Source organism: Cyprinodon tularosa, unplaced genomic scaffold (assembly GCF_016077235.1).
Source record: "Cyprinodon tularosa strain WSP-4 unplaced genomic scaffold, ASM1607723v1 ctg63, whole genome shotgun sequence".
In the NCBI taxonomy this organism is placed as follows: domain Eukaryota; kingdom Metazoa; phylum Chordata; class Actinopteri; order Cyprinodontiformes; family Cyprinodontidae; genus Cyprinodon; species Cyprinodon tularosa.
Window position 1 is genome coordinate 1787501 of NW_024039374.1, and position 27306 is coordinate 1814806.

Sequence of the window (27306 nt, forward strand, 5' to 3'; positions counted from 1 at the left end):
ATCCTAACGGGTGCGGGTTGGTAAAACTTGACCCGTGCAGGACTCTAGTCCACATGATATTCTTTTCTCATAACGTCATCTATTCTGTGATATGCATTAGAAGCTCCTACAGCGCTAGTGCTCTAAAAGCTGATATATATTAATTTCTTATCGATATTATCCCTTTACCAAAGGATACCACAATGCTCCATTCTTGGAGGTCTGTTATCTTTTCCTCTCCCTGCTTTTACTAGGTGCAATTTACAAATGTAGATCCTCAAGAAAACACAATATTCCTTTGAATTTATATTCAGATGTAGTGTTATTTTGTCAAAGCCATGTGCATGCATTTAGATAATCAGACAGCACAAATTACCTTCAGAAGTGAGGTATTTGTCCCTGAGTGGGCTTGATATCAGAAATTGTAGCAATATCAACAAAAACACAAATATCGGAATACATCAGCCTGCATCTAAAATCTTTGATATGAGCAAGCTGATGAAAACACTCTGCTTCCATGTAGCCCATTGGTAAATAATGCATTGGTCAGTTGTTCTCATTACCTATTATTGTTGACTACTGTTCTCTGTTTGAGTAATAGTGCTTCACTGAGCCTGTTCTAACACTACACGATTCAAATGAATAATGATAGAATGTAAGATTCATGCTGATATCATATTGGGTCAATATTGGTATTGGTCCATACTCCAGGCTGCAACATCGGTGTCTGGACATCTATGCTGTGTTTTAGGGGGATTTGATTTTGTTCTAGAGTAGATTTGCACATTTGACACCAAAAACCCTCATCTTTGGGACACATGGACTATCTCTCTCCTGAAATATATTTGCATGCATTTGTTTAAAACACCAAATGTGGAAATTATACAGAAGGCACATGGAAATTGTACCCTAGAATGTTTCATACTTATGAGGGTCTGAGATTTTTTTCTGGTATCTTTTCATTAGTCCGGTACTGTACATGTAAATAATAGACCCCAAAGGGGAGCCTTCATTTAAGTTAAATGTTGTTTATCAACCTGTTAGAAACAAACCCATGACCGCAATATCTGGACTTTTCAAAAGCATAGTGATACAGTACATTAAACATCTCTAGTTAAAGAAACTAACAGAAAATAAAATCTCTCGATATTCTGGTATTTAGCAAATAGAAATAATTTCTGTCCTTTTGCCAGTTTCATTTGATTTTATCTCAGACATTGACCAAAAACTGATAATTTATCATTTCATAAAGTATTTATAAATATCTGGTTTCAACTGGATACAATACTGTGGACTTTTTTTTCCCACATCTTGATGTGAAAGCAGAATAAGCACCATCCTATTTCAAATAGAGATGTGTCTGAACTATTTCTTCTCTATAGCAGAAGTTACAGTTCCTCTTATCTCAAGAAACATAAATGCCAAACATAAAACTTGTTAAATCTGCTGTCAAAAATATATAGAAATCATTAGCCTTACTACACTAACAGTAAAATGGTATTTATTTAGTTTTAGGTAGAGGCAGCATTGTCCTATGTGGTTGCCAGTAGTAGTGGTGCCTTACACAAATCGGATGAGGAAAACTAAGAAGGTCGACTAACTCCAAATTCTTTTACCTCATTTAAAAAAAATGCTTTGCCATTGTAACTTCAAAAATCATAACAAAAGTGGTTTTCTTGTGGAAAAAGCTAGCTTACATTACTTGTTTAACAGCCCAAACCATAGGCATGGGTGTGATTCTTGGTGGAAATCTCAGTTTTGCATACCAGTTCCAATTAATTGATTTATTAATTTCTCTGGATGAAACCTCACACAAAAACCTTAAATAAAAAACTACATCTATTCTGTTTTGGATATTTAAATTTCAATGTACTACTAATTAAACGTAGTGAAACATGCTTGTAAACAAGTTAGCAGTCCTGCCGTTTGTTTCAATGAAAATATGACATGCAAAACATTTCCAACCGTTGGGACTAGATATTGAGCTAGTTTATTATTTGTGAGTAAATATCTAAGAACAAAAATTCGCTTTACTCTAGTCTAAGGTGTCAGGATTTGGTTGTGGTTTGAGTCCCCATATGCAGAGGCAGGGAGGCAGAGGTGAGTTTCTTTTAGATTTAATAAAAGGTTAACAGACAACAAAAATCAAACACGAAAAAGGTAAAACAAACCAGAAACCATTGAGACATCAGGGGAAAACAATCACGACGAGGAAGACACAGTAAGACGGAGTTGGAGGAAGTTAGACGAGGAACCAGCACTGAGGAACTGCAAAGGGAGAGTATTTATGGGAGACTGAACAAAGAGAGGACTAACGAGCAGATTGGGAGCAGGTGTGAAGAGAGCGGTCTTAGGAGCTAGGGAAAAGGAGACCAACACAAGAGGGCAGCAGAGGACAACAAATAAAAACCTGAGAACTGAAATATAACCACAAAACTCAACAAAATAAGAATTAAACCAATAAAACTAGAAAACATGGAACAAAGTTAAACTGAATACTCAAAAGAAAACGTAAAAGAACCAAGACTGTGACATAAAGCACCACAAGGAGTGCATTGGTGAAAAAAAATCCATGTTTTCTCATGATACAATCCCCATATCCACTGAATTAGATAAATAGATAAAAGTGATTTTTTCTGCCTGGTCCTACTTGTGCGTAAAGCAAAAAAAAAAAACTAAAAAACAAGGTATTATCAAGTTCTTGTCTATAAAAAAGAGCTGAACAGGACCGGATCAGTCTCGATGGTCTGGAATGTTATTGACCATTTTTCAGGTCAATGTCAAAACAATAAAGCAAGAAATTTAATTTTTAAAAATGACTTTCTTTCTTCTTTAGTCTTCTAAGGGGCAAAACCCTAATAATGGTAGTAAATGAAGTTTGGTTTATATTGTGTAATAGAGAAAATTGTTTGTCTTTTATCTGCATTACATGTTGTTTACCATTTGATCCATCAGATATTTAGGTTAAAGAATGCAAACTATTTTGGAAAAGATTATTTAGTCATTATTTAGTAAATATAGTCTAAAGATTTTTTAAGTAAAGCTTGTTTTGTTAGTCCAGACATAAAAAAGGCAGTTAATTGATGCTTTACCACACTCTGAAATTCTTCAGCTCAGTCTTGTTTCTTTTGTTTATGGATTATACATACATTATTAACAAGTTTAAAGGTATATGTGTTTTACTAAAATGTCCAGAATGCCGTAAAACTGTAGGAACCAAATCAAGACATTTACTTATATATAAAAAGTAAATAATTTTGAAATAAAAAAATGTTAACTCCTGTTAAAACCAGTTGTTATACAATCATTACTCCCTGCAAATTATTAGAGGTATACCAGAATTTATATGGCTTTCAAACACATAATGCTTTTTTCTGTACCTGGAGAAACTGCCTCATTAACAGTATTTTTATGAGTTGGGTTTTTATAGAATATTTTCAAACAAATAATCAGTTAACCTAATGACTAAAAGGTATTGCTCAGAATTTGATTTAATATTATTTTTGTCAGGAAGAACTTTTGCATCTTGCCTGTCAAACTGTTTAATATAACATTGATTCTAGTATAATGACAAAGCTTATAGTCTGAATCTCAACAAAGGTATGCTTGAATGGAAGTGTTGAGTTTATTTTCTATATTTAAAAAAAAATAGCCCTACTTGACTATGTGGTTGATTTAAAAACTGAGTATAAGCAAAGCCATTTGCTTTTCCTGAATGTGCACACCATGTTGGAGATAACAGAGGATGCCTTACTAGTATAGTTTGTAAAAACAGCTATTGCATTATTTTTGTTGTTTAAGGTAAAGATATGTTCGTTAAAAGAGAGACAATGGTGGATGTTAAACCCTGTCTATGATAAGTGATGTGAGGGAAAACATGAGGTAACAATCTTCACTAAATATTATGGTGATTAAAGAGCTTGTGTTAAGGATTATTTTTGTGTATGTGCTTTTTTGCTTTTTTTTTTTTTGTTGTTCTGTATGTGCGTGTGTCTGTACTGGGGGTTTGTATGGTGGGGGGTCAAGCTGTATTTCCTGTCCCATTTGGTGTTAATAGATGGAAAATTTGAGCAGTTAGTGATTTGATTCACTTGTGCAAAAAGGAATTGTATTTGGATCTGTATTCCTTGGATTGCTGGTAAAGATGTGCATAAAGCTTTAAAGCAAAACAATCATTTATGTCAAGGTAACAATTGGACAGAAAATGACAAAATTCAATTATGCATTTTATTTTTAAATAGATTTATTTAGCATTTAGGCTTTACAGATTGTAAGCTTCAAGCACACACACAGAGGGGACTTTACACAGTCTCTAGATCAGCAGTGTTCAAACTGCCATGTGGACCAAAACTCTCATGGATATGTAGGCAAACAATGTTTTATTGTAAGATACTTTGTTTTATTGTTATTTATGTGGAGACGGGATCCATGAATTCTTGTAGATCTGAATCGTAAAAAGGATCTTGCATATTTCTTGTTGAAAATAGCGGAAAGAAAAAAAATAATGTAAAACAGAACCCACTGCCTCCATAACATTTGGAGTAGTGACTTTTTTACGATTCACATTAAGATATATGTTGATTTAATTCCTAGAAAATCTATCATTTAGTCTTTTTGTTTCATAACATCTTCCTTAGAAGTGGAGGCATAGTTTATCTTGGACCACTCAGAATTTTTTTGTGTGTGGTTATATTGTAAAAGGTTCCTAGTATAAGCCACCAATCTGTTTACTGAAATCTAAACTAGTTTATAATGAAATGCACTGTACAAAGGTGCCCCATTAGAAATAAATCAACAGGCTCATACAGTCTCCACGGTACTTAACCGAAAGGGCAGTGGTGATTCTGCTGGGTGTTTTGGGTTTAAAGCAGTTAAAGTACCAGTTAGGGTCCCAGTAGTAAAATGAAAATGCTGACATCTCTAAAGGTGCAAACAAAACGGTCCCTGACAATACTCCAAACATGGGATTGGCACATAGTTTGCTGTTGTTGAGAGTAATTTAAGAAGTTAGGGAGGTCATTTAAAAAAAAGAAAAAAAAAAGAATAAAAATTAATACATTTTAGGTTCTAAGAGATTGCATTGCATAGTAATTATTGGTCCTCTTCTGATTTTTTTAATAATTATTTATCAACATTGGATTTTTTTTTTATCATTAAATGAAGGTATTCCAAAAAAAAAAAAAAAAGTTCTTTGATTTCTATTGTACAATTACCACATGTGTGAATTGGCAAAAATATGGCGAAACACCACCTATGATGACACATGTCACAGTACGATTTATCTCCAGATACATTAACGAAGACAATTGCGATTATTTTTATAACAATATAAATCTGGAAAATCCCACAAGACCTTGTTGTTGCTCATGGACAAACATGGATGTTGGTGTATAAATATTACATTTAAGAACTTTTTAGTCCTCTAAAGTGAATAAATTGTTATATCTGGATGGCAACAACCCCCATTCAGCTGTCATAACATTTTATCTCTGTGGGCAGAGCTGGCTGTAGTCATTTTTGTGCAACATTATGATGTGGCATCCTCCAATCATGATCTTATATGACAGTTCTGGAGAAAACTTAATTAATAAGCTTAAGTGCCTGATGGTAGCAGTCTGTTTTCTCAGCTTAAACTATAATTATTTATTTTATTTTCCAACTCTGGGTAATAATAGATGGTCAAATATGTGAAAAAATAAATAAAAATATAAATAAAGAAAAGTATAACTTTATGAAAGCTACAGTTTACATTGATTTTTGTCTTTTTATAGGAATTTCTTCAATATGCTGCAGTAGATACCAATGGCTGTAGAAAGGAAGGACCACTATAGCATCTTACCACTGATCAAGGGAAGCGTCAGAATGAAGACACTGGTGTTGTATGACAAGATTAGAGCAGTAACATGTTCTACATCTAATATGCACTAATATACCGACAAGGAGATAGATGTTTCTAAAAGAATATTTATTGCCATGAAGCAGGTCAGAAGGACCCTGTACTCAGGCAAGACAGACATTGGGATAATTCAATCTCCATATAGAGTGGGGAGTATATAGTGGACTTTATAGTGAACTCAGTTAACTGACCGTTCGGGCAGATGATCTCCCCCTTGGTCACGTAACTCCTCCTCCACTGCGCAGGACCTGCGGATCAGTGATGGCCTAGTGGTTAGAGAAGTGATGGCAATTAGGAGGACCATTTATTTTGATGATCCTCCACTATACCTTTAAGTTAAATGTAAGTCAAGGTGGTGGTGTCCAAACGTTTCCCTACCATAGACCCCCTAACAGTATCAGATGATGGCCAGGGGCCATCTTTTAGACTTTTAGATTTTGTTTGTCACTTTTAGCAACTATTCAACTATAAACTACCTGTGTACCATAATAGTATCAACTAACATGTTATCAACATTGTATTATATTCCTAATTAATAAGAAACCAAAGAAATCAAACGTCTCTCAGTGTTTCTGTCAGAGTTATATTAATGTATTTTTCCACATGTAGACATGAGCCATGCTTTATCTTAAGTACCTTTAGAGTGTACAGCTAGTCTCAAACAAGTAGATTATTGCAAAAGGTAGAAGGTGGGAAAGTCCTTTCTCACAGATGGTGTGCTTTTATAGTTTCAGTTTAGAATCCTTATTCCATCTCAATATATTATTATAAGCTGTACTTTGTCGTAAATGTTTAAAGATAATTTATATATATATTATGATAATGATAAAAATAAATAGATTTTAATTTCCTTTTTATTATTTTCCATCCAATTCCCTGAGGTCCCTCAAGCAACCCCCTTATGGTTGATACGTTTTTCAAATGTTGTCCCTAGATGAACATGATACTGGCCTTTATGTTCTATTTGACAGCAGTGGTATTGGCCCTGCTGCCGGCAGATGCCGTTTTTACCCATTCCCTCACGTCATTAAAACTGACCTCAGCTGATACAAGTAAGGGCTGCAGTGCTTTAGAAAATAGTTCAGGTTCATTCTTCACCTGGATAAGTTGCTGATGAGTAATTCTTGTAGGCCTGTGTGACCTACTTCCATATTTTCTCTGGTTGAACTGTAGTTTACAGGAATTCCGAAGCCTTAGATATTGCTTTGTATTCATTTTTACAGAAAGGTGGATGTTACTTATTTTGTTTAACATTTGTTGTTGAATTCCCTTAAATCAGGACCAGATCAGTTGCTTATTGTGATCTTTTAGCCTCTCTAGCCTCCGTCATGTTGTCAGATTTCGTTTAAGTGATTTATTAGATTTACATGTCTGCCAGGTTTCAGGCCTTGTTGTGACTAATGAAACTTGATCATTAGAAATCGGTAATGGAAAAATATGTATGAGGAATACACTTTAAGGCTTTAACACATCTTTTCCAGTGGTGCCTGTGTATTATTGGCCCTACTCTGCAGATTAACTTTTGTTTTACAATTGAGACTAATCTTTGTAACCATTGTGGTTTTCGTTGTGGTCAGAGGAACACCGGCGCCCCTGTTTGTGGACTGGAGCCCACTATTTGTCCTAATATTGTATAACTAGTTATTCTGCCAATATAATATTGTATAACTGCTTTCGTTTCTCTGTGTTCCTCTAGTGTGTGTGCCCCCAATACCTGCATTAGGTTGTGATGACCCACACTTCTTCCAAATGTATCTGTGACCCTCCCCAATCCTGACTCCTAACCTCTAATCCCTGACCTTTGACCTCCACTATGGGCAGTGTTGGCAGTGGGGTGGCAGGAGAGCAGGAGTTTGCCATGAAGTCCGTGGGCACCAGGACCACCCTGCCCCGAGCCCCTCCACTCTCTCGCCGTTGCCCTGCAGATCGCAGCTGCAGCGCCGAGCGACTGCCCCGCCCTCCGGCGACTATTTCGGATGGAACGGCATCAAGCGATGAGCGAGGCAGTGTTAGTATTGGGACTGGAACCTGCACTGGGACTGACCGGCCAACAGAGACAGCCTCCTCAACACACACTGAATGTACCATGACCGCCCCCTCCAATAACAACCAGTTGGACTGTGGGAACGTAGCTGTGAGGAGGGAGAGGGAATGGGAGAGGGAGAGGCAGCGCGAGAGGGGCAGGGATCGGGACCGGGATCGAGACTGGGACCGGGAGAGGCTGGAGAGGGAGCGCGAGAGGGAGAGAAACCGGGAGAGGGAACGGGAGAGGGTGGAAAGAGAGAGGCTGGAACGGGAGAGGGAGCGGGAGAGGGAGCGAGCCAGGGAGAGGGAGAGAGAGAGAATAGAGAGGGAGAAGATAGAGAGGGAGAGGGAGAGAGAGAGGGAGAGAGAAAGAGAGAGGCTGGAGAACGAGAGGATGGAGAGAGAGAGGGAGAGGGAGATGCAGATGCAGGTGGCAGGTCTGGATGTTTGTGGAAACATTGTGGGTCGAGGAGTCAGCGAGAAGACCAGTGTGGGCATGAACCACCACCAGCACAGAGAGATGGTTGCTACCAGAGCCGACAATGAAAACAATCCAGTCAGCCACAACCCACCCAAGATCATGGCCGTGTCAGGAAAACTGGAGCAGGTAGTTTGACTTTTTGGACCACAGCATGATAAACTACATAAAATTACACTGATAAAAAACTCCTAATCTATCAAATAACATTTTAAATGATTTGTTTCCTTTCACAGAATAACACATGTTTTTTTTTCAAAAGCAGGAAAATTGTTGTGTTTTTCTAGATCAAGGGGGGGGGGCACATCCTTAGTGCCAGTATACTACACATCCTTAGTGCCAGTATACAAAAGTTCAAAATGTGTCCTTGGTCCAGTGGACCTAAATCAAATGGCTGAATTACCTACTGAACAAGAAGTTATTTTCTCCGATGTCCTTAAAATTATCTCATTAGTTGATTCAGGTCTGCTGGATAAAAAACACAACTAAAATTTGTAGAGTAATGTCCATCAAGAACTGGAAATGCCCACACCTGTATATGAGTGTGTATATATAAACTACTCAAAAAAATTAAAGGAACACTTTATAATCAGAGTATAGCATCACGTTAATTAAACTTCTGGGATATTGATTTGGTCAGGTAAGTAGCAGAGGGGGTTGTTAATCAGTTTCAGGTCCTTTGGTGTTAATGAAATTAACAACAGGTGCATTAGAGGGGCAACAACGAGACTACCATAAAAATATGAATGGTTTTACAGGTGGAGGCCGCTGACATTTTGTCCCCTCCTCATCTTTTCTGACTCTTTTTCACCAGTTTTGCATTTGGCTAGGGTCACTGCCACTACTGTTAGCATGAGGCGCTACCTGGACCCTACAGAGGTTGCACAGGCAGTCCAACTCATCCAGGATGGCACATCAACACGTGCCATTGCCAGAAGGTTTGCTTTGTCTCCCAGCACAATCTCAAGAGCATGGAGGAGATTCCAGGAGACAGGCAGTTACTCCAGGAGAGCTGGACAGGGCCGTAGAAGGTCTACAACCCATCAGCAGGACCGGTATCTGCTCCTTTGTGCAAGGAGGAGCAGGAGGAGCACCACCAGAGCCCTACAAAATGACCTCCAGCAGCCCACCGGTGTGAATGTCTCTGACCAAACAATCAGAAACAAACTTAACGAGGGCGGCCTGAGGCCCCGACGTCCTCTAGTGGGCCCTGTGCTCACTGCCCGGCACTGTGGAGCTCGATTGGCATTTGCCACAGAACACCGAACTTGGCAAGTCTGCCACTGGCGCCCTGTGCTTTTCACAGATAAGAGCAGGTTCACCCTGAGAACACGTGACAGACATGAAAGGGTCTGGAGAAGCCGTGGAGAACTTTATGCTGCCTGTAACATCGTTCAGCATGACTGGTTTGGTGATGGGTCAGTGACGGTCTGGGGAGGCATATCCATGGAGGGAAGCACAGACCTATACAGGCTAGACAACGGCACCCTGACTGCATTAGGTATCGGGATGAAATCATTGCACCCATTTTGAGACCCTATGCTGGTGCAGTGGGTCGTGGGTTCCTCCTGGTGCACGACAATGCCCGGCCTCATGTGGCGAGAGTATGCAGGCAGTTCCTGGAGGATGAACAAATTGATACCATTGATTGGCCCCCACGCTCACCTGACCTAAATCCAATAGAACACCTATGGGACATTATGTTTCGATCCATCCGACACCGCCAGGTTGCACCTCAGACTGTCCAGGAGCTCAGTGATGCCCTGGTCCAGATCTGGGAGGAGATACCTCAGGACGCCATCCGTCGTCTCATTAGGAGCATGCCCCGACTACTGAATAGCATTTTGAGTTGCTGCAATGTAATTTCAGGAAAATGGACTAGCCTGCCGCATCATTTTTTCTCTCTAATTTTTCGTGTGTCTTTGAATTCAGCCCGCTGTAGGTTGATAATTTTCATTTCCATCAAATGATGTGGCATCCTGTTGTTCCTAACACATCACCCAGTCCATATCAGTATAAATAAACAGCATGATTTTTTTTGCCCCATTGAGATCTGATGTGTTTTCAAAGTGTTCCTTTATTTTTTTGAGCAGTGTATGTATATATCAAAGATTTATTGATTATTATTATTATTATTACTTCATTCGATGTCTTGGCGGATAATCACTTTGGATGATTAACCATAAATGGAAACAACAAGGGTTTTTCCTTAAAAAACTGCTAAGTGAAAGGAATACATGATCGTGGTAGGGAGGGAATACAGACAATAAGTGAAAAACAAATTAAATCCACAAAAACAGCTAGATAAGTATCCAAAAAAGTAATAATAATGTTGAGCCAACATAGAGTTGGTAAGGCGTTACTCCATCTCAGCTGATTCAGGCTTTTTGCTTGATTGTGGTTTACTCTGTCTGTCTCTCTGGGAGCTGGAGTCTCCAGGGAAGGAGCTATTGCAAGGAACTGAGCTGCATATCAGAGGCAGAGTTTGGAAACCTCAGCGCCATAACAGCTTACAGAAAAATGTGTTTCAGATTTTATTATGCACAACCTTTAAGTTGAAAGAGACAAAACTTCTTAACTACAACTCAATGTTTCAAACCTAACATAATTTTACTGAATAAAAAGGCAACTTTGTAAATTAACATATTTATAAGTGTTTAAAATTATGTAATTATAAAATATTTTAAGTTCAGTGAAAGTCCTAATTTACCAAATGACACAAGAAACATTAGAAAATGTTTACATATAATAAGAGACATTGTGAAAAAACTCTTTTGGACCTTTTGAAGCTTTTTGGTCGACATCTGAGTGTGATAAGAGGTTGTCGTAACCGACTGATATGATATTTTGAGGGGACCTGGATTAAAGCAATTGTTCTAGATACAGTAAGACGTCATGTCTGAGGTGTTTGGGTTTCCAACATGGGAGTAAGCACATTCAGATGAGCAGTACATTTAGTCTAAAACAGGGACTACACAGTTTTCAATGAAAGAGGGATTGTTGCCTTTGCTTGTAGCCAATATGACTGTTTAGCAAAGGCAGGGATACAAATTTAGGGTTAAAAAATTTAGGGTTAAAAAAACAAACTTAAAAAATGTTCTGATGCTGCCATTCTGTTGTTGGAATGCTATTTGGATATTGCATTAAAACACTGAAAAATGCCTGAGAATTTCAAATCTGTTAAACACTTGGTTTTGTAATGGAGGACCCCTATTTAATAAGAATTGATTGATTAACTGATTGACAGGTTGCTTTATGGCCATTAGTTGCAGACTCCTAAACTAGGAAGTCCTATGACTACTAATTTAAATTCTATTATTCATTTTTTCATAAGAGTGATTTTTAACTAATCCATTCAGGTTTTCAAACAAACATAAATTACCTAGATAATCAAAATATCTGCAATTCAACTTATTACATCTCCTTATGATGTTGCTTAATTTTTTTCCCAGGTTTTGTGTGCTGATTAAATTTTTCTGAACCTTTAAGTTTGTGGTCTTTGTGAAGCCCTTTAATTGTAATAACATCAATAAAAACAACCCTAACTGTTAAAATGTAACAAAATTATCTTTGGATTTATGTTCAACTGCAAATGTTTCAATAAGTGAATTGAAGGCTTAAAAGAAACAAATATTCAGAGCATTTTATTATTTAGATTCTTTGATTATATTTGCTGTAAATGATTTTTTTTCTGATATGAAGGTTTCTGCATGTTTCAGATAATGGTAGAAATGCTGCAAAACAAAACGGATGTTTCCACAACTCAAAAGTTTCTTATATTATTTTTTTTTCTTTTAGAGTATAAAACAAACAAAAAAACAATGTAACATTAGAACCCTTCTCCTGCAGGAAAACATTTTAAATAACACCGCTTAATATATACACTATATTGCCAAAAGTATTTGCTCACCCATCCAAATTATTGGAATCAGGTGTTCCAATCACTTCCATGGCCACAGGTGTATAAATTCAAGCACCTAGGCATGCAGACTGTTTTTACAAACATTTGTGAAAGAATGGGTCGCTCTCAGGAGCTCAGTGAATTCCAGCGTGGAACTGTGATAGGATGCCACCTGTGCAACAAATCCAGTCGTGAAATTTCCTCGCTCCTAAATATTCCACAGTCAACTGTCAGCTGTATTATAAGAAAATGGAAGTGTTTGGGAACGACAGCAACTCAGCCACAAAGTGGTAGGCCACGTAAACTGACGGAGCGGGGTCAGCGGATGCTGACGCGCATAGTGCGAAGAGGTCGCCAACTTTCTGCAGAGTCAATCACTACAGACCTCCAAACTTCATGTAGCTCAAGAACAGTGCGCAGAGAGCTTCATGGAATGGGTTTCCATGGTCGAGCAGCTGCATCCAAGCCATACATCACCAAGTGCAATGCAAAGCGTCGGATGCGGTGGTGTAAAGCACGCCGCCACTGGACTCTAGAGCAGTGGAGACGCGTTCTCTGGAGTGACGAATCGCGCTTCTCCATCTGGCAATCTGATGGACGGGTCTGGGTTTGGCGGTTGCCAGGAGAACGGTACTTGTCTGACTGCATTGTGCCAAGTGTAAAGTTTGGTGGAGGGGGGATTATGGTGTGGGGTTGTTTTTCAGGAGCTGGGCTTGGCCCCTTAGTTCCAGTGAAAGGAACTCTGAATGCTTCAGCATACCAAGACATTTTGGACAATTCCATGCTCCCAACTTTGTGGGAACAGTTTGGAGCTGGCCCCTTCCTCTTCCAACATGACTGTGCACCAGTGCACAAAGCAAGGTCCATAAAGACATGGATGACAGAGTCTGGTGTGGATGAACTTGACTGGCCTGCACAGAGTCCTGACCTCAACCCGATAGAACACCTTTGGGATGAATTAGAGCGGAGACTGAGAGCCAGGCCTTCTCGTCCAACATCAGTGTGCGACCTCACAAATGCGCTTCTGGAAGAATGGTCAAAAATTCCCATAAACCTACTCCTAAACCTTGTGGACAGCCTTCCCAGAAGAGTTGAAGCTGTTCTAGCTGCAAAGGGTGGACCGACGTCATATTGAACCCTATGGATTAGGAACGGGATGTCACTTAAGCTCATATGTGAGTCAAGGCAGGTGAGCAAATACTTTTGGCAATATAGTGTATATGAAAGAACCCCTTGACATCAAAGATGGAGGTGATGCTGCAGACTTCATTAACTGATACTAATGATAATGTTATTCTATCCACAAGCTTTCATTAAAGTTCAGGTCATGGTTTTGGAGTGGCCTCTCAGAGGGTCTGACGTAATTGTTAAAATAAAACAACTTTGGTATGTTTCAGGTTATTTATTTGTAGGCACATCCAACTGTCTTATCTGAGCTGTCACTGTTGCCTCAAAGGAAATAGTTCATGAAGAACTCAGGGACCAACAAACTTCAAGCCTACTAGAGCGTAATACTGAAAGCTGTGGAATAAACGGTGTCAGTGTTGCATGGCTATGACATAAAACTCTTCACAGCTGCCAAATGACCTCTGAAAAGCAATATGGTCTGAAAGTTGAAGGTTTTTTTTCTATTTGGACAAAGAAATACTATACAAGATTAATTACTCATAAACTAAGCTGAAAACATTTAAAAGAAAACATTGAAAGTCAATGGAAGTTTTACATAAAGAACATTGTAAATTTGAAAGGTTTGTATTTAACAAGTTACTCTGTAATACACCTTTTTTAACATACTATGTTGAATTAGGAGGAACAAATTACAAAACTAAAATATAAAAGATTGTGCTGGGGGTGCAGCAGTGGCAAAGGGTTTAAGAGCATGATCCATGCACAGAGGCTTTGCTCACAGGTTTGAGTCCCGGGCTGTTAACCTTCACCCCCTTTATCTACTCAAATTTCCTGTCTACCTACTTTCAAAAGTAAAAGAAAAATAAAGGCCACAGGCAAATAAAATGATCTAATAATAAAAAAAAAAAAGAGTCACATCCACTAATCCACTATTCATAAATATAATGTAATAAAAAGATCTTGCAAAATATAGAAAAATGTAGTTTATGTACAAAGCAAAAAATAAAAAATACTGTGAATTATAAGGAGAAGTTCTTTTCTATTCCAGAAATTAAATCAAATTTTTAGAGATAAATGCTAATTCACCTTACAAAAAGTCAAAAACGAAATCAAATGTAAAACAATGCTAATATAGAGTCATATAGAGTCATGTACATCCTCTCTTAATTAAAAAAAAAGCTGTGCACAACATTATATTTGAAAATTATTACAAGTGTAGTATATTTCTAGTATTATCTGAAATGCTTATTGTTGTTAAGTGAAGCTTAACTTTGTTGGAAGAAGGCAAACATTCATAAGCTTTTGCTTCAGCCTAAGCCTTTTAGCCACGATATTGTTTAGGCGAACACAATGGGACTCTGGGAATGGTTCCATGGATTCGACTGTAATCCACGTTAAAGTGATACCCAAGCAGCTTCCAAAAATGAAATAAAGTGTAAAATACTTTAATAAAGTTCACAGATGCATCTCAATTTCACAATTGCTCTGATGATTGGTGTTATAAACTTTTTAACTGAAACTGCTTTTCTTCACATTGCATAACTCTCAGGTCAGTTTGGCTCAGGTATTGTCTAACATGTATCTGCCTCCTCCTTCTCGTTCGCAGGCTATGCAGAGCACCTCAGGCCTTGTCCGTCCCTCTGCCTTCAAGCCGGTGGTTCCCAAAAGCTTTCACTCCATGCAAAATCTGGTGGGCCAGGCAGGAGGGGCCGGGAGTGAGGGAAAGACTGACACCAGGGGCGAGGGCTTCTCTGAGGGCAGAGTAGGCAGGAGGGGCAGGGATGCAGGAGTAGGGGAGACAGGTGAGGTGCCAGAGGCTCTGCTCCTGGACCAGGACAGTCCAGTTAGGGTGAGTAGAAGCGATGGAGGGGGAAATGGTACTGAAGTAGTTCAGGGAGGGATGTCAGATTCAGGGAGAAACTCCCTGACTAGTCTGCCCACCTACACAGGCTCGGGGTCTGGTTGTGGGCCCCCAGCAGTCTTAGGGCCCCTCAGTGCTTCTACCAGCCACATTAACAGGTTGGGCATGGCGGGGGCAGCTGCAGGTCTGGACAAACTGGAAAAGCCCACCTACCAGGTAAGGCTGTTGCCTGGCTCATGTACAGTATAGCTCAGGTCTAATGTTGTGGTGAAGCATTATCGTCATGTTGGGCTTTTATCCTGCAGAACGGGCTGAGCGCCTCAGACAGCGGCCGGTCCTCCTCAGGGAAGAGTTCTTCATCCTATCAGAGGCTCAGCCACCTGAGCGACGCGCCGGCTCCTCTACGACCCTCCCCCTCCTCTGATGACATCATCCAGGACCTCGAGGACCGGCTGTGGGAGAAAGAGCAAGAGGTGAGTGGACATTCACAAATGCCACGTTTCCTGGAAAGGATGAGGGAAAAACCCTACAGAGTAAACAGAAATTGTGGTAATCTATTAAAAAAGCTGGATGATTTTGCTCGTCCTCTTCATAGACACTGAGCTGTTAATCCATTTCTTGTCTCTTTTCTGCAGGTGCAGCACATGCGCAGAAACCTGGACCAAAGTGAGGCAGCCATCATTCAGGTGTTTGAAGAGAAGCAGCGTGTTTGGGAGAGACAGATGGACGAGCTGAGACAGAACTATGCTTCACGTCTGCAGCAGGTAACCTCATTCACATGAGACATTGTGTACTTTGTCTCATGGTACTTCCATTCAGAGCTATTGATCCACAAAAGAAATGCACGAAAACTAAGCATCTCATGCTGCCACACGAACAGTTGTTTATTTTTCCCTGGTAGATCAACATATGTTGTTCAGATAGTACAGTTTTCTCTCCCCTGAATTTGTTATAACGTGCTGCTCTTAAGCTTACTGGGTTCCAGCAGATCCTTTGTACCTCTTGCAGCTTCCTCTCCTCTTACACTTATTAACTGAACCTCCTGATATTTTACTAAACTTCTGCAGATATTGTGGAAGGAACAGGGACATAAATCCTCACAATTGTCATAGTCATTTTCACATTGATGCAAATGTAAGGTGCTCAACTTCCTCTGTATTTTGACTCATAATTGTTTTTGATGAAACCAACTGCTGCTGTCCTGTCTGATAACTTCACTTTATATAATAGCTATTTTTATGATTAAATGCATCTAAACCAAAGCTTTTCCTAAAAAAACACAATTGGCAAAGACCTACATGGCTTCAGGTACCAACCAAGAAATGCAGCATTATGCATACTCTACCTTATAAAACTATGCAAATTTCATTCACTCTTTCACATTTTAACATTTGTATGTTACAACTACAAATTTGAATATATGTAGTTTGTATCTAAAGGAAGGGGTCAATTTAAATAGCAGGGAAATAAAATGTGGCTTAACAGTGCGTTCAAAAAATAAAGATCCTAAACCTAAACTGTGCATGTTCTACATCATAGCCATAAGTCATTTGAGTCTCCATCTCATAGCTTCTACCTCTAGCTTCTGGCACATTTGCCCATTTTTCTTGATAAATAGGACAGATTTTTTATTTTTTTTAACAAAGTTTGTAACTACTGTTACTGGAGAACCATAAATGCAGCCACAAAGGAGTAAGCATGAAAATACAAAAGGTTTATTGAACAGAAGTCAGGGATGTTGCTCTGATCAAGGAACTACTATAGATGTCTACATGTCTATAGATTATCGCACATGAGCTGTGGATCTCTGTTGCTCCTCCAGAGTTAACAATGTTTCACCTGGTTGGCTGATTATTCACAGAATAATATATTTTGTCCCCTCTTGGATTGCAGTCTTCCATTTTGGTTTAACAGATTATATTGTTTTATAATCTTAATCTACTTTATGCGGATGAAGATTCTCAGTCAACCAGATCATAGTCATTCCAAAAAAGTTAAAAGAAAAATCCACTGGACTTTGTTTCCAAGTTTCAAGATGTTAAGCTTCCCATCCATGAAGCTCTTTTTTTATTGCGTCATTATGAATTGAAAAAGCGCCCTGGAAAGGAAGCAATAGTCTTTAAACTTGGAAACAAAGTCCAGTGGATTGTTCTTCTAAATCTACTTTGAACATCTCTACATGTCTATTCCTGATGTTCTGCAATCTTCCTTGTTCTTTATGATGCTGTTAGATCAACAATGATCTATAATAAACTTCTCAATGGAACAGCTGGATTTATAATAATTTTAAATAACATTAAATCCATCTACTAATTAGAGGATGTCTGAAAGCAATTGGCTGAGCAGGATTCTAATAAATGGGTCTAAATATAAATCCATGCTGGACTTTTCACTTTTTTTCAGAAATTTTTTTTTTTCTTTTTTCCATTTGTCAGAAATCTTAATAAACCTCAGAAAGGCTTAAAGTTTAAGGGATCCATATACTTTTGCAGGCTGTAAATTGTATATCTATCTTCTATTGAAGGTTACCCGCCGGGCTCAGCGCTCCCAGGCCGCCCTGCAGGCCCAGATAACGCGTCTGTCCCAGGACAAGAGGAGACTCCAGGAGGAGATGGCAGCTCTGCTGGCTCAGAGGGAGGAGCTGGAGAGAAAGTGCCTGGATTACAGGAAAGAACAAGCTGACATCTTGCCTCGTCTGGAAGAGACCAAGTGGGAGGTGAGACATGAGTTTTCTCCCTTTTCTTGTGTAAAAGTTCTGCAGGCCTACATCCAGGTAGGATTAAGAGGTGAGCCTTCAACATCTGTGCCTTTTCAGAAAAACAAGCTTCTATTTAACTTCATGTTCCCTCCACAAAGAAGCAAGAACTATGAATTACTTAATAAAACTTCCCGTACATTCATCAATCTAAAAATATAAAGTATAAATTTAAAACATTTTTTACATGTATTTTATTAGACTTGCCATCAGCTATGGTAATAGTGATCTGAAAAAAGAAATGTTTCTATTAAATTAGATTGTTTATCCAAAATGTTCTGTGTAAAGTTACGCTATGACAAATATATGTTCTTTTAGACATCATTGTGCCAGTAATACAAAGATAAAATACAAAAGATTTATACAACTCACACATGGTTGCTGTGGCAGGTGTGTCAGAAAGCAGGTGAGATCTCCTTGCTGAAGCAGCAGCTCCGGGAAAGCCAGGCTGAAGTGACCCAGCGGGCCGGAGAGATGGTGGCCCTGAGGGGCCAGCTGAAGGAGCTCAATGCCCAGCTGAGGGAGCGAGAGGAGGTCATGCTGGGCCTGAAGGACTCCTACAGCACAAAGTGTCTGGAACTGGAGAAGTGTGAAGGCGAGCTGAGAAGGACGCTGTCTGAGGTGCGATATCAGAGCAAACATTTTATTTTATCATATCGCAAAATTTCAGCGAGATTTATTAATCAGGTACTTCAACAACCCATCAACATTGTTTTGCACTAAAACTGAAGTTTGACGCTGGAGCAAAGCAAGCTTAATACATCCAAAAGCTATTTTTCAAAAATAATAGTTAGATTTAATATAAGTGGGTCCTCATATTTAAAAAAAATAATGTAAGAATATCTATCCTAATGCATGGGGATAAATATATGTTGCCCTATCTGGTCATGCAAATTAATAATGTGTTAACGGTTAAGGTTGTAGGTAGGAAATCAATACAATTGAGAAAATAAGTATGTCTTTGTATTTATGAAAAAAAAAAAATTCTTTTATTTTTTGCAAGCTTTGACAAAGTCACCCTGTTTATGAAAAATGCCCAAAAATCCCTGATTACTATATTATCGTGGTTTTATGTTGGAGAATTGGCCCTCAATATTGGTCCTTGGGGACTTCATGCAGAATGACAGAGATCAGAGTTGGGGACCTGTGATTTAATGGGTCAGGTGGTGTTTCTTATATAGATCTCTTCTCTGCCTCCTGCCTAGAAATCTAGGAGTTATACACTACTGCTAAAGGAAGAGGCATCACACCTATAATTGACACTATAAAGCCCCCATGCATCCTACAAACAATGAAAATCCAGCAAATTTAAAAATTAATGGTGAGGGAAAATACTGCATAACCCACTAGTCCATCTGTTCAACACTAGGGGGCAGCAGCTGCTAATTTTATGCACAAGAAATGTTGTACAAAACTCATTCAGGTTTTATTCTAATGGGGGTGTCCCATATGTAATACTGTTCTGTAAAAATAATCATATTTTCTGTATCAAAACCACCACTTCATGGGTGAAATAATCCTTTATACATATTGTAAGTTTAGTTTTGCAGATAAAATCCAGGAAACTACTTTCTCCATAATTGTGACGATTTTTAACTTACAAAGTATCCTCTGAGTGTAGCCAGAATTTGTTGGCTGCCTTGGGTTTGTGAAAATTGATACATAATGTTCAATACACAAGTCAAAAACTGATTCCCAACCTCTGAGCTTTCAGGATTGGTAAATGCATGACTAGATCTACACTGCTGAAAGTGCAATCCTCAAAGTCCTTCAAGAGGGATTCAAAAAGCTTGTCTGAGAGCTGGGAACAAATTAGGGATTGAGCAACAGTATATGAAATAGCTTCAACATGTCTTTTCTTTATGGCTAAATGATCTCATGAACAATTTGAATGAACCATCAATGGGAGCTGAAAAACTTGGCAGGATAATGGTCCTCCATCTTTTAAAGGGCGGATCAAAGAGAGCATCAATCACAGAAGCCCCATGAAACACCCAGTGGCAGTATCAAGTTTTGTAGAAACATTTCTTTGCTAGTGACGGTCAACCTGGTGTGGGTTTGTGAGAGTAATGATAGAGTTTATAACAGGTCAAACCTGCTACAAAAGCTTTAAAGTGTTTGCAAAATTTTAATCTGCTATTAGGATATTTGCTGCATTTGCATTACAAATGTGTACAAATCTAATTTGATATTTTGATCATTTCAAAAATGCAAAGTTTCACAAATGCTGTATTACCATTAAACAACAAATACAATTAAATTAACATGTGAATATGTTTGTTCACACATTAACTCTTGAAAACTACATGGCAGCTGCGGATGTCAACGCGAGATATATCCATATTTCAGCCATGGCTCTACTGGGCACCATCGTACAACTATTTCCGGTCCTCTTCATCTTTTTACAAGGCAGTCAGCACAGCTGCAAATCTCTCTCCTTTGATGCGAGATAAGTTTTTTCATTGCATTTTTGTGAAAAGGTAAGAATTTTGATAGGACAGAAAAAAAACACCTCATCGAAGTGGAGAAACTTAAAACGTGAGTTTTTTTCTAAATTATTTCCGTATAACAAATTAGTTTTCGAATTACAATTTTGCGAAATATAATGGCTAATGGAAACACAGCAAATCACACAAAAAAGCCTGAGCCACGATAGAATGGCAAAGCATAAAGCATATCCCTCATTAGGAATGGCCCAGTCAGAATTCAGACTGAAATCCATGAAGGAAACAATGAACATTTCTCTCTTTAGATGTGCCAAACCAGTAGACACATACCCGGGAAGGCTTGTACTTGTATTTGCTGCAAAATGTGGCACACTAATTTTTTAGAACTATAAACTAAATCTGAAAACTAAAAGTCTTCATTAACATCAGGCTGCTCATTTTCTCTGCAGGTGTCCATCCTAAGAGAGAAGCTGGGTGTGTTTGAGGCAGAGGTACTAAGTTTAAAGCGTGCCCTCAGTGAAGCAAGCAGGGGGGCAGAAGTGATTGTGAGCCCTAACTTAGCTGCAGCAGGGCTGCTGCCACCATGGGGAACTGTCCACTGCCCCCGAAACCCAACCAAGCCCTCCACCAACTCACTCACCCCCACATCTGACACGCTGCTCAGCCTGCAAAGTGACGAAGCTAAAGCTCAAAGGCAGGAAGCCCAGAGACAGGAGAGGCAGCAGCGTGAGGAAGCTCAGTGGCGAGATGTGCAGCACCGACAGGATACCCATATGCAACAGGACATTCAGATGGGTCAGAACCCACAGATCAGACCAGAGGCCCAACTCCGCCAGGAGGCCCAGCTCCGGCAGGAGGCTCACCTCCGCCACGAGGCCCAAATCCGTCAAGAAGCTCAAATACGCCAAGAAGTGCAAATGCGACAGGAAGCGCAGCTTCGCCAGGAGGCCCAGCTCCGCCACGAGGCTCAAATGCGTCAGGAGGCCCAACTCCGTCATGACTCCCAACTCTGCCAGGACATGCAAATGCGTCAGGATGCTCATCAGCCACAGCGGGCTCAGGAGGGTCACTGGGATGAAGCGGGGGAGCTGCGCAGGCAGCTTGAGCAGCTACAGTCTGTACTACGCCTGGAACGCCAGCAGCGGGAACGTCAGGCCCTCAACTTTGACCAGGAACGGCACACCTGGCAGGACGAGAAGGAACGGGTTTTGAAATATCAGGCACAGCTGCAGCTCAGCTACGTGGAGACTCTACAGAAAAACCAAGCTTTGGAAAAAAGAATGAGCCAGTTGGGAGGCAAACAAACCACAGGCTCCACCACCACTGTTAGTTCTACCACCACCACATCCCCCACCTCCTCCAACTCTCCACCTCCACCACCAGCCATGTCACCTTTGTCTCCTCAGCAGCCCCCTTCCTTCTCTAGTCCTTCTTCTCTTTCTGGTCCTTCTTCTCTTTCTGGTCCTTCATCCCTTTCTGGTCCCCCTTCCCACTCTGGTCCTCCATTTCTGTCTGGCCCACCATCCCTCTCTGGTCCACTGTCCCTCACTGGTCCACCATCCCTCGCTGGTCCACCGTCCCTCTCTGGTCCATCGTCCCTCTCTGGTCCAACATCCCTCTCTGGTCCACCATCCCTCTCTGGTCCTCCTTCCATCTCTAGTCCTCCGTCACTCTCTGGTCCCATCGCTCTCACCCTCTCCCCTCCCTGTGAAGACCAAAAGGGTCCTCCATCACTCCACCAGCTCGCCCCTCCCTGGGCCGGACCTTCACGCCTGGAGAGGATAGAGTCAACAGAGATATAGACACAGCTTTGTGAAGTCAGTTCTCTCTTTTTTTCTAAACTTAAGGTGGCAAGACCTCTTACACAAAACCCTGTTTCAGCATACAGTAGAAAACAAGTTCTACCACAATCTGAAACACTTTTTCAAAGCAACAAAACTATCAGGAAACAAACACAATATCAACAGGAAGAAGAACTGCAATCTTCATTATTGCTGAATTTTTACCCTCCTAAGAGGCCTTTCTGTCTCTTTTAGTGGTGCACACCGATACATGTTACATGATCAGAAACGTGCACCACGGTGATGTATGGAAAACATTAAAAAACCAAGGAAAAAGAGTTCAAATCACAGCACTAATACCTGCATCATTTAATGCCCATGCGAGAAAATTTACCAGACAATCAGGGATATTGTCGGAAATGATCAACAAGAATATATTGTGCTGTTTATTCATTGTAAGTCTGTGTCACTGGTTATGTAAAAGTAGAATTAGTGGTCAGAGTGTGTGACGTCAACTTACATTTTTGGCCAGAGAGCGCCTTACCCCATCCTTCTCAGCAAGTGTAAGAGAGTGAACTAATGCTGGGAATCGAAAAAAGAAAAAGAGAGAAAGGGCGTTTATTTATTTGAGTGCTTTAATAGTGATATCAGCAAACCAGCTGCGCAAGACTATTATACAGGGCTGGACTGTTCTCTGTTTAAATCTCAGCAGATGTTGACCTCAAAGGCCATTTACACACACACACTGATTCTTCATGCACAGGATCCAATATGACCCATTAAAACACGAAAAACCAAGAGAATTTATATTTTCTACTAATTAAATTTAAATACAATTGCTTCGCAGATAATCAGCCCAAACCAAGTATAGATTGCATTTTTACACGTAAGAGAACGTGGATCAGCTCTCACTTCAGATTCTCTTCCGTGACTAAAATGGAACGCTGCAGGTCGCCGGAGCACGTTTCCAGCTGAACTCCATCACTGAACTGCAAGAACGTGAATGTACGCGCACAGTTGGAGTTTGATTATTATGATAATTGTGTCTTTGTGCATTCACAGCCAAGAAACTAGACAGTCAGGCAGTCGGTACCCCCAAAGTGAAGAATTTTATAGAATGTATGATATACTTGCGAAAGAAATACCTATAATAGTTATAGATTGTAAATGTGCGGGTGTCAGAAAGTGTGAAAGAGAGTGTGTGCATGTGTGTATACATATGAAAAGCTTCAGCTTATGAGATTGAAGATAGAGGGACTAGTGGCAATATTAATATAGAGATATGCTAAGAGAAAAGATGCATTCCTTATACAAAATGTTCTTAGACATTGTGTAAAATGCAAATGAAAACAAAATGCAATGATTTGCAAATCTCAAGAGGATAAAAAGAGCTTATTTTATATGATGGCGAGGCTCAACCTCATTGGCCGGTCACTCAGAGGGAGCTTGGAGAAGAACAGCTGTCGACTAGGCATATGAATAGGCTTTCTTCTGGGCACCTTGTTTTGGAGGATTTATAGTTAAATTCTCCTATGAGGAGACTCCAGGGCAGATCCAGGACTTACTGGCATTGAATGGGCTGTAGTGTCTCGAGCGTAGAAAGATGATTAAGTTTCATTCTTGGACTTGTTACATGAGCAGCTTGATCTTAGATCAGTGGTATCAGATCAGTAATCATAAAGGATTAATATAAAGGACAATCATTTATACTTTAGTTGTATTTTTTCACAACCTGACACAGGAAACATGCTGAATATGGAAGCTAATAAATTGCCGAAAGGGCACAACCCCATAAATTAGACTATAGAGGAGATTAATATCCCATCTTCAGCTCCTGATGACTCACCTATTTTGATCTAAAACCTCCATGCTAGTATTTTTATGACAGTGTTGCCTTCAGAACATTCCTTCAAGCTTTTCATATTAGTCTGATAACAATCAACTAGTTGCAACAGATCTGCAGGCCACAAAAACATAACAGGAATTGCATGATCCACCACATCTCAAATTGGTTTTTATCGGGATCTGGGTGACTGTGAAGGTCGCATGACTATGTTGAACTGACTATCATGTTCAAGAGATCCAATGAGATGACCTAAGATTTGTGGCAGTGTGAATAAACCTGCAGGGGCATCCATCATAAGATAGGCGCACAGTTTGTTCATAAAAGGTTTGATCTGCCCACGAACAACAAAAATCTCTAGTCTACAGCTCCACTGCCAAGCTGAACAATTGTTAAGCACCAGGAGGATTGCCTCTTTTAATGACTCTAAAATTTAAAGATTCCCCCTGAAACTAGTTGATATGATCCAGGAAACAATATTCTGATCTTTTACTGTCCAGTTTTGGTGCGCCTGTGTAAATCATAGCCTCTGTTTTTTGTTCTTAATTTAAAGGAATAGCTCCCACTCTGGTGCCCTGCTTCTGTAGCCAGGCTGCTTCAAGATTTGCCTTTTGCGTGTTTAGAAGTGGCATTCCACATTTCTTGGTCAATTCAGACTGTTAATAATTTTGTATGCAAAAATATGGCTTGCTGGATTTTTTTTTTATCCTCATCTTATGTTAACCCAGCAGAATGTTCATAGTGAAATTCTCATTTAGTCAATAATTAAGTAGATACACCAGCTCTTTTGGTAACGAATCCTCAAAATTACTTAAATCCCTTTTACGCTTCATTATGTTTAGATCCTTGAAGGAATTGATTTTGCTACCATGTGATTGCTGTATTTGCTTGTTGTGGCAGCAAGTATTTCAGCCTGGTGAGTGCCAGTTTGTTCCAGAGGCAGGCCTTGGAACAGTTAGCTGGAAACAAGCGAAGAAGTATGATTTAGCTTCCATTGTTTCCAAAGGAAAAATGTCAGCCTCAGCCTTTTCTAAATAATCATTGAGCCATGGAGGACTGTGGCATGTCCAGATAAAGCTAGTATGTAGATTTTTCTTTTGCTTTACTCCAAAGATTACATTCATCAACGATTGACTCTCTTTAGCCAGAGTGGACTCTACAATATACATCCGGATATATGTGTTTTGTGGCTAAAGATTATAGAGAGATAAGCAGACTCCTGGTATTGGTAGATGGAAAAAAATGTTTGCTAACTGTAATCGATTTAATGCACACAATTTAAAGCAATGGCTTTGTGATTTAGAAAATAAAGAATCTCAGAAACCTATCAGCCTTAAAACCGGTTTTAATATTTACACCAGGAACTAAAAACTCAGTTGTAACTATCAGGGTGGCCCAGTTCTTAACCTTCCTGGTAGAGTTTACTGGTCAAAACCACAGATACAAGAGAAGCAGGGTGAATGTCATCCTGGCCACAGAAGAATAGACATTTGGTTGTCCATTGCACATTTGTTTTGCACATCCAAAAAAAGGTTTCCCAGCAGGCATTTATTGCTCTTAAGAACTTTCCAGCCCTTTTGTAACCAAAGCAAGACACTTGCTCGTGTTAGGAGAACAGATGAAGTAATGTTCAGTCCATGACCCTCAGCACCCAGGTTCGTGAACCCTTCAGGATAGGGGTCAGTCTATGCTTCATGCTGGACACTTTAAAGAACCTGGTGTCTTGTTCATGATTGGCAATCAGGTGGACTACAGCTTTGGCTGGTTGTGAAGACAGACTTTAGATAAAACATGAATCCCTTGATTTGGTTCCACTCATTTCCTTTAATTTCAACAAATGAGTCCAGATAGAAGGAATGAGATATTGGGTAAAGATGGCTGAAATGGGCTTCGTCTATAGGTTCACCACAGAGGATAGAGGGAGGAGAGATGTCCGCATCTCCATCGCAGAGCTGTTACCTTAAATACTTGATCTAAAATAAGAGGGAAGATGATGGATGGTAACAGTCACCAGTGTTTTCTGTTATATTGTGAATAAAATATAGGTTTAGAAGATTTTCTAACCATTGCATTGTTGTTTTATTTACATTTAACACAATGTTGCAACTTCTTTGAATTTGGGTTGTATAATTTAAAAGCTACATAAAGCTTGTGGGACTGGAACTTTAAACTGAGGGTGAGTATATATATCTAGTAAGGCTCTTACTTGCTTTTGCATAATTTGCATAGACAAAAGCAGAGGGCAAGGAAGTAAAAAAAATAAAAAACAGTAAAATTGAGAGGTTTGCCTTTTAAAGGAGAGTATTCAGGCTAACTGCACTATGTAGTGTCCTACACAAGTTATGATGTACAGTAGAGTCAGATGTGGATATCATGGCTTTTATAACTGTTGTTTATGCCAGCATAAAAAAAATGTTGCTCAAGAATATTAACTTATCTCTAAGGTATTACATAGTATTATCATCTTTATTACTGTTATTATATTATGGTGAATTGAAAGATTAAAAAAGTGCGTGCCATCTTAGCTTTTCTTTCTGTGTTTTTTTTTTTTTTTTTTTTTATGTGTAGCGAGCCGATAGGCTGACCATAATGGTGCAATCATAGCAACCTTGTCCAAAAAATGAAAAAATAACAATGTTCCTTTTGATGTAGGTGATGTAGTCGCAGTATTGCATTGTTTAGAAAGCAAAATGCTTCTGGTTTTATACATGTTTCAAAACTTTATTGTTTGCATTTATGTTAGTAGTACTGCTCTGGCTTGATTAAAACAATTCATTTGTTCAGATTCAACAAAACTAATAAAGATATGTGAATTATTCAGAGTTTTTTGTCTTTTTAATGGTGTGACAAATATTTATTTCATTTGTGTGGTGGATTCTTTTTACTTAATTTATTAGACATCAAGTTTTGGTTTAGTGTTAATAATCTCTTATAAACTGTTAGAAGTCAAACAAATCCTCTTCATTGTTTCCTAAAATCACCCAGATAAAAGATTCTGTAGAGAATAATCCAGAGCCTAGGGTGCAGCTCCATATGTACACATATTCCTCACTTTTATTTTAACATTATTCAAATAAAAATAAGCTGAGTTCTTTCATTCAACACTATTCATTGTACTCAGGTGGCTTTGAACTGTGCCTTGCATCTTATAAGGATTTCCAGCCCTTCCTGTCCTTGCACAGGATGAGAAGGAAACTGAGACAAAGCGTCAT

At 39.3% G+C, this 27306-nt stretch overlaps 2 protein-coding genes across 2 annotated transcripts in view; both read left to right on the plus strand.

Moving 5' to 3' along the window:
* The window catches only part of LOC119798555 (putative uncharacterized protein DDB_G0271982), a gene marked incomplete at its 3' end in the record, with an annotated part of 9469 nt that extends 1238 nt beyond the window's left edge, over positions 1-8231 (plus strand). Inside the window, exon 2 of the mRNA XM_038308074.1 lies at positions 7572-8231. Coding sequence (XP_038164002.1) covers positions 7689-8231 — 543 coding nt within the window. The remainder of the gene's footprint in view (positions 1-7571) is intronic.
* lzts3b (leucine zipper, putative tumor suppressor family member 3b) lies at positions 8227-26916 on the plus strand. The gene is made up of 7 exons (XM_038308086.1): positions 8227-8507; positions 15014-15484; positions 15574-15741; positions 15904-16032; positions 17793-17984; positions 18414-18644; positions 20920-26916. The coding sequence occupies exons 1-7, from the start codon at positions 8295-8297 to the stop codon at positions 22270-22272; spliced, it is 2757 nt and encodes a 918-aa protein (XP_038164014.1). The 5' UTR covers positions 8227-8294; the 3' UTR covers positions 22273-26916.
* The last annotated feature ends 390 nt before the right edge of the window (positions 26917-27306 follow it).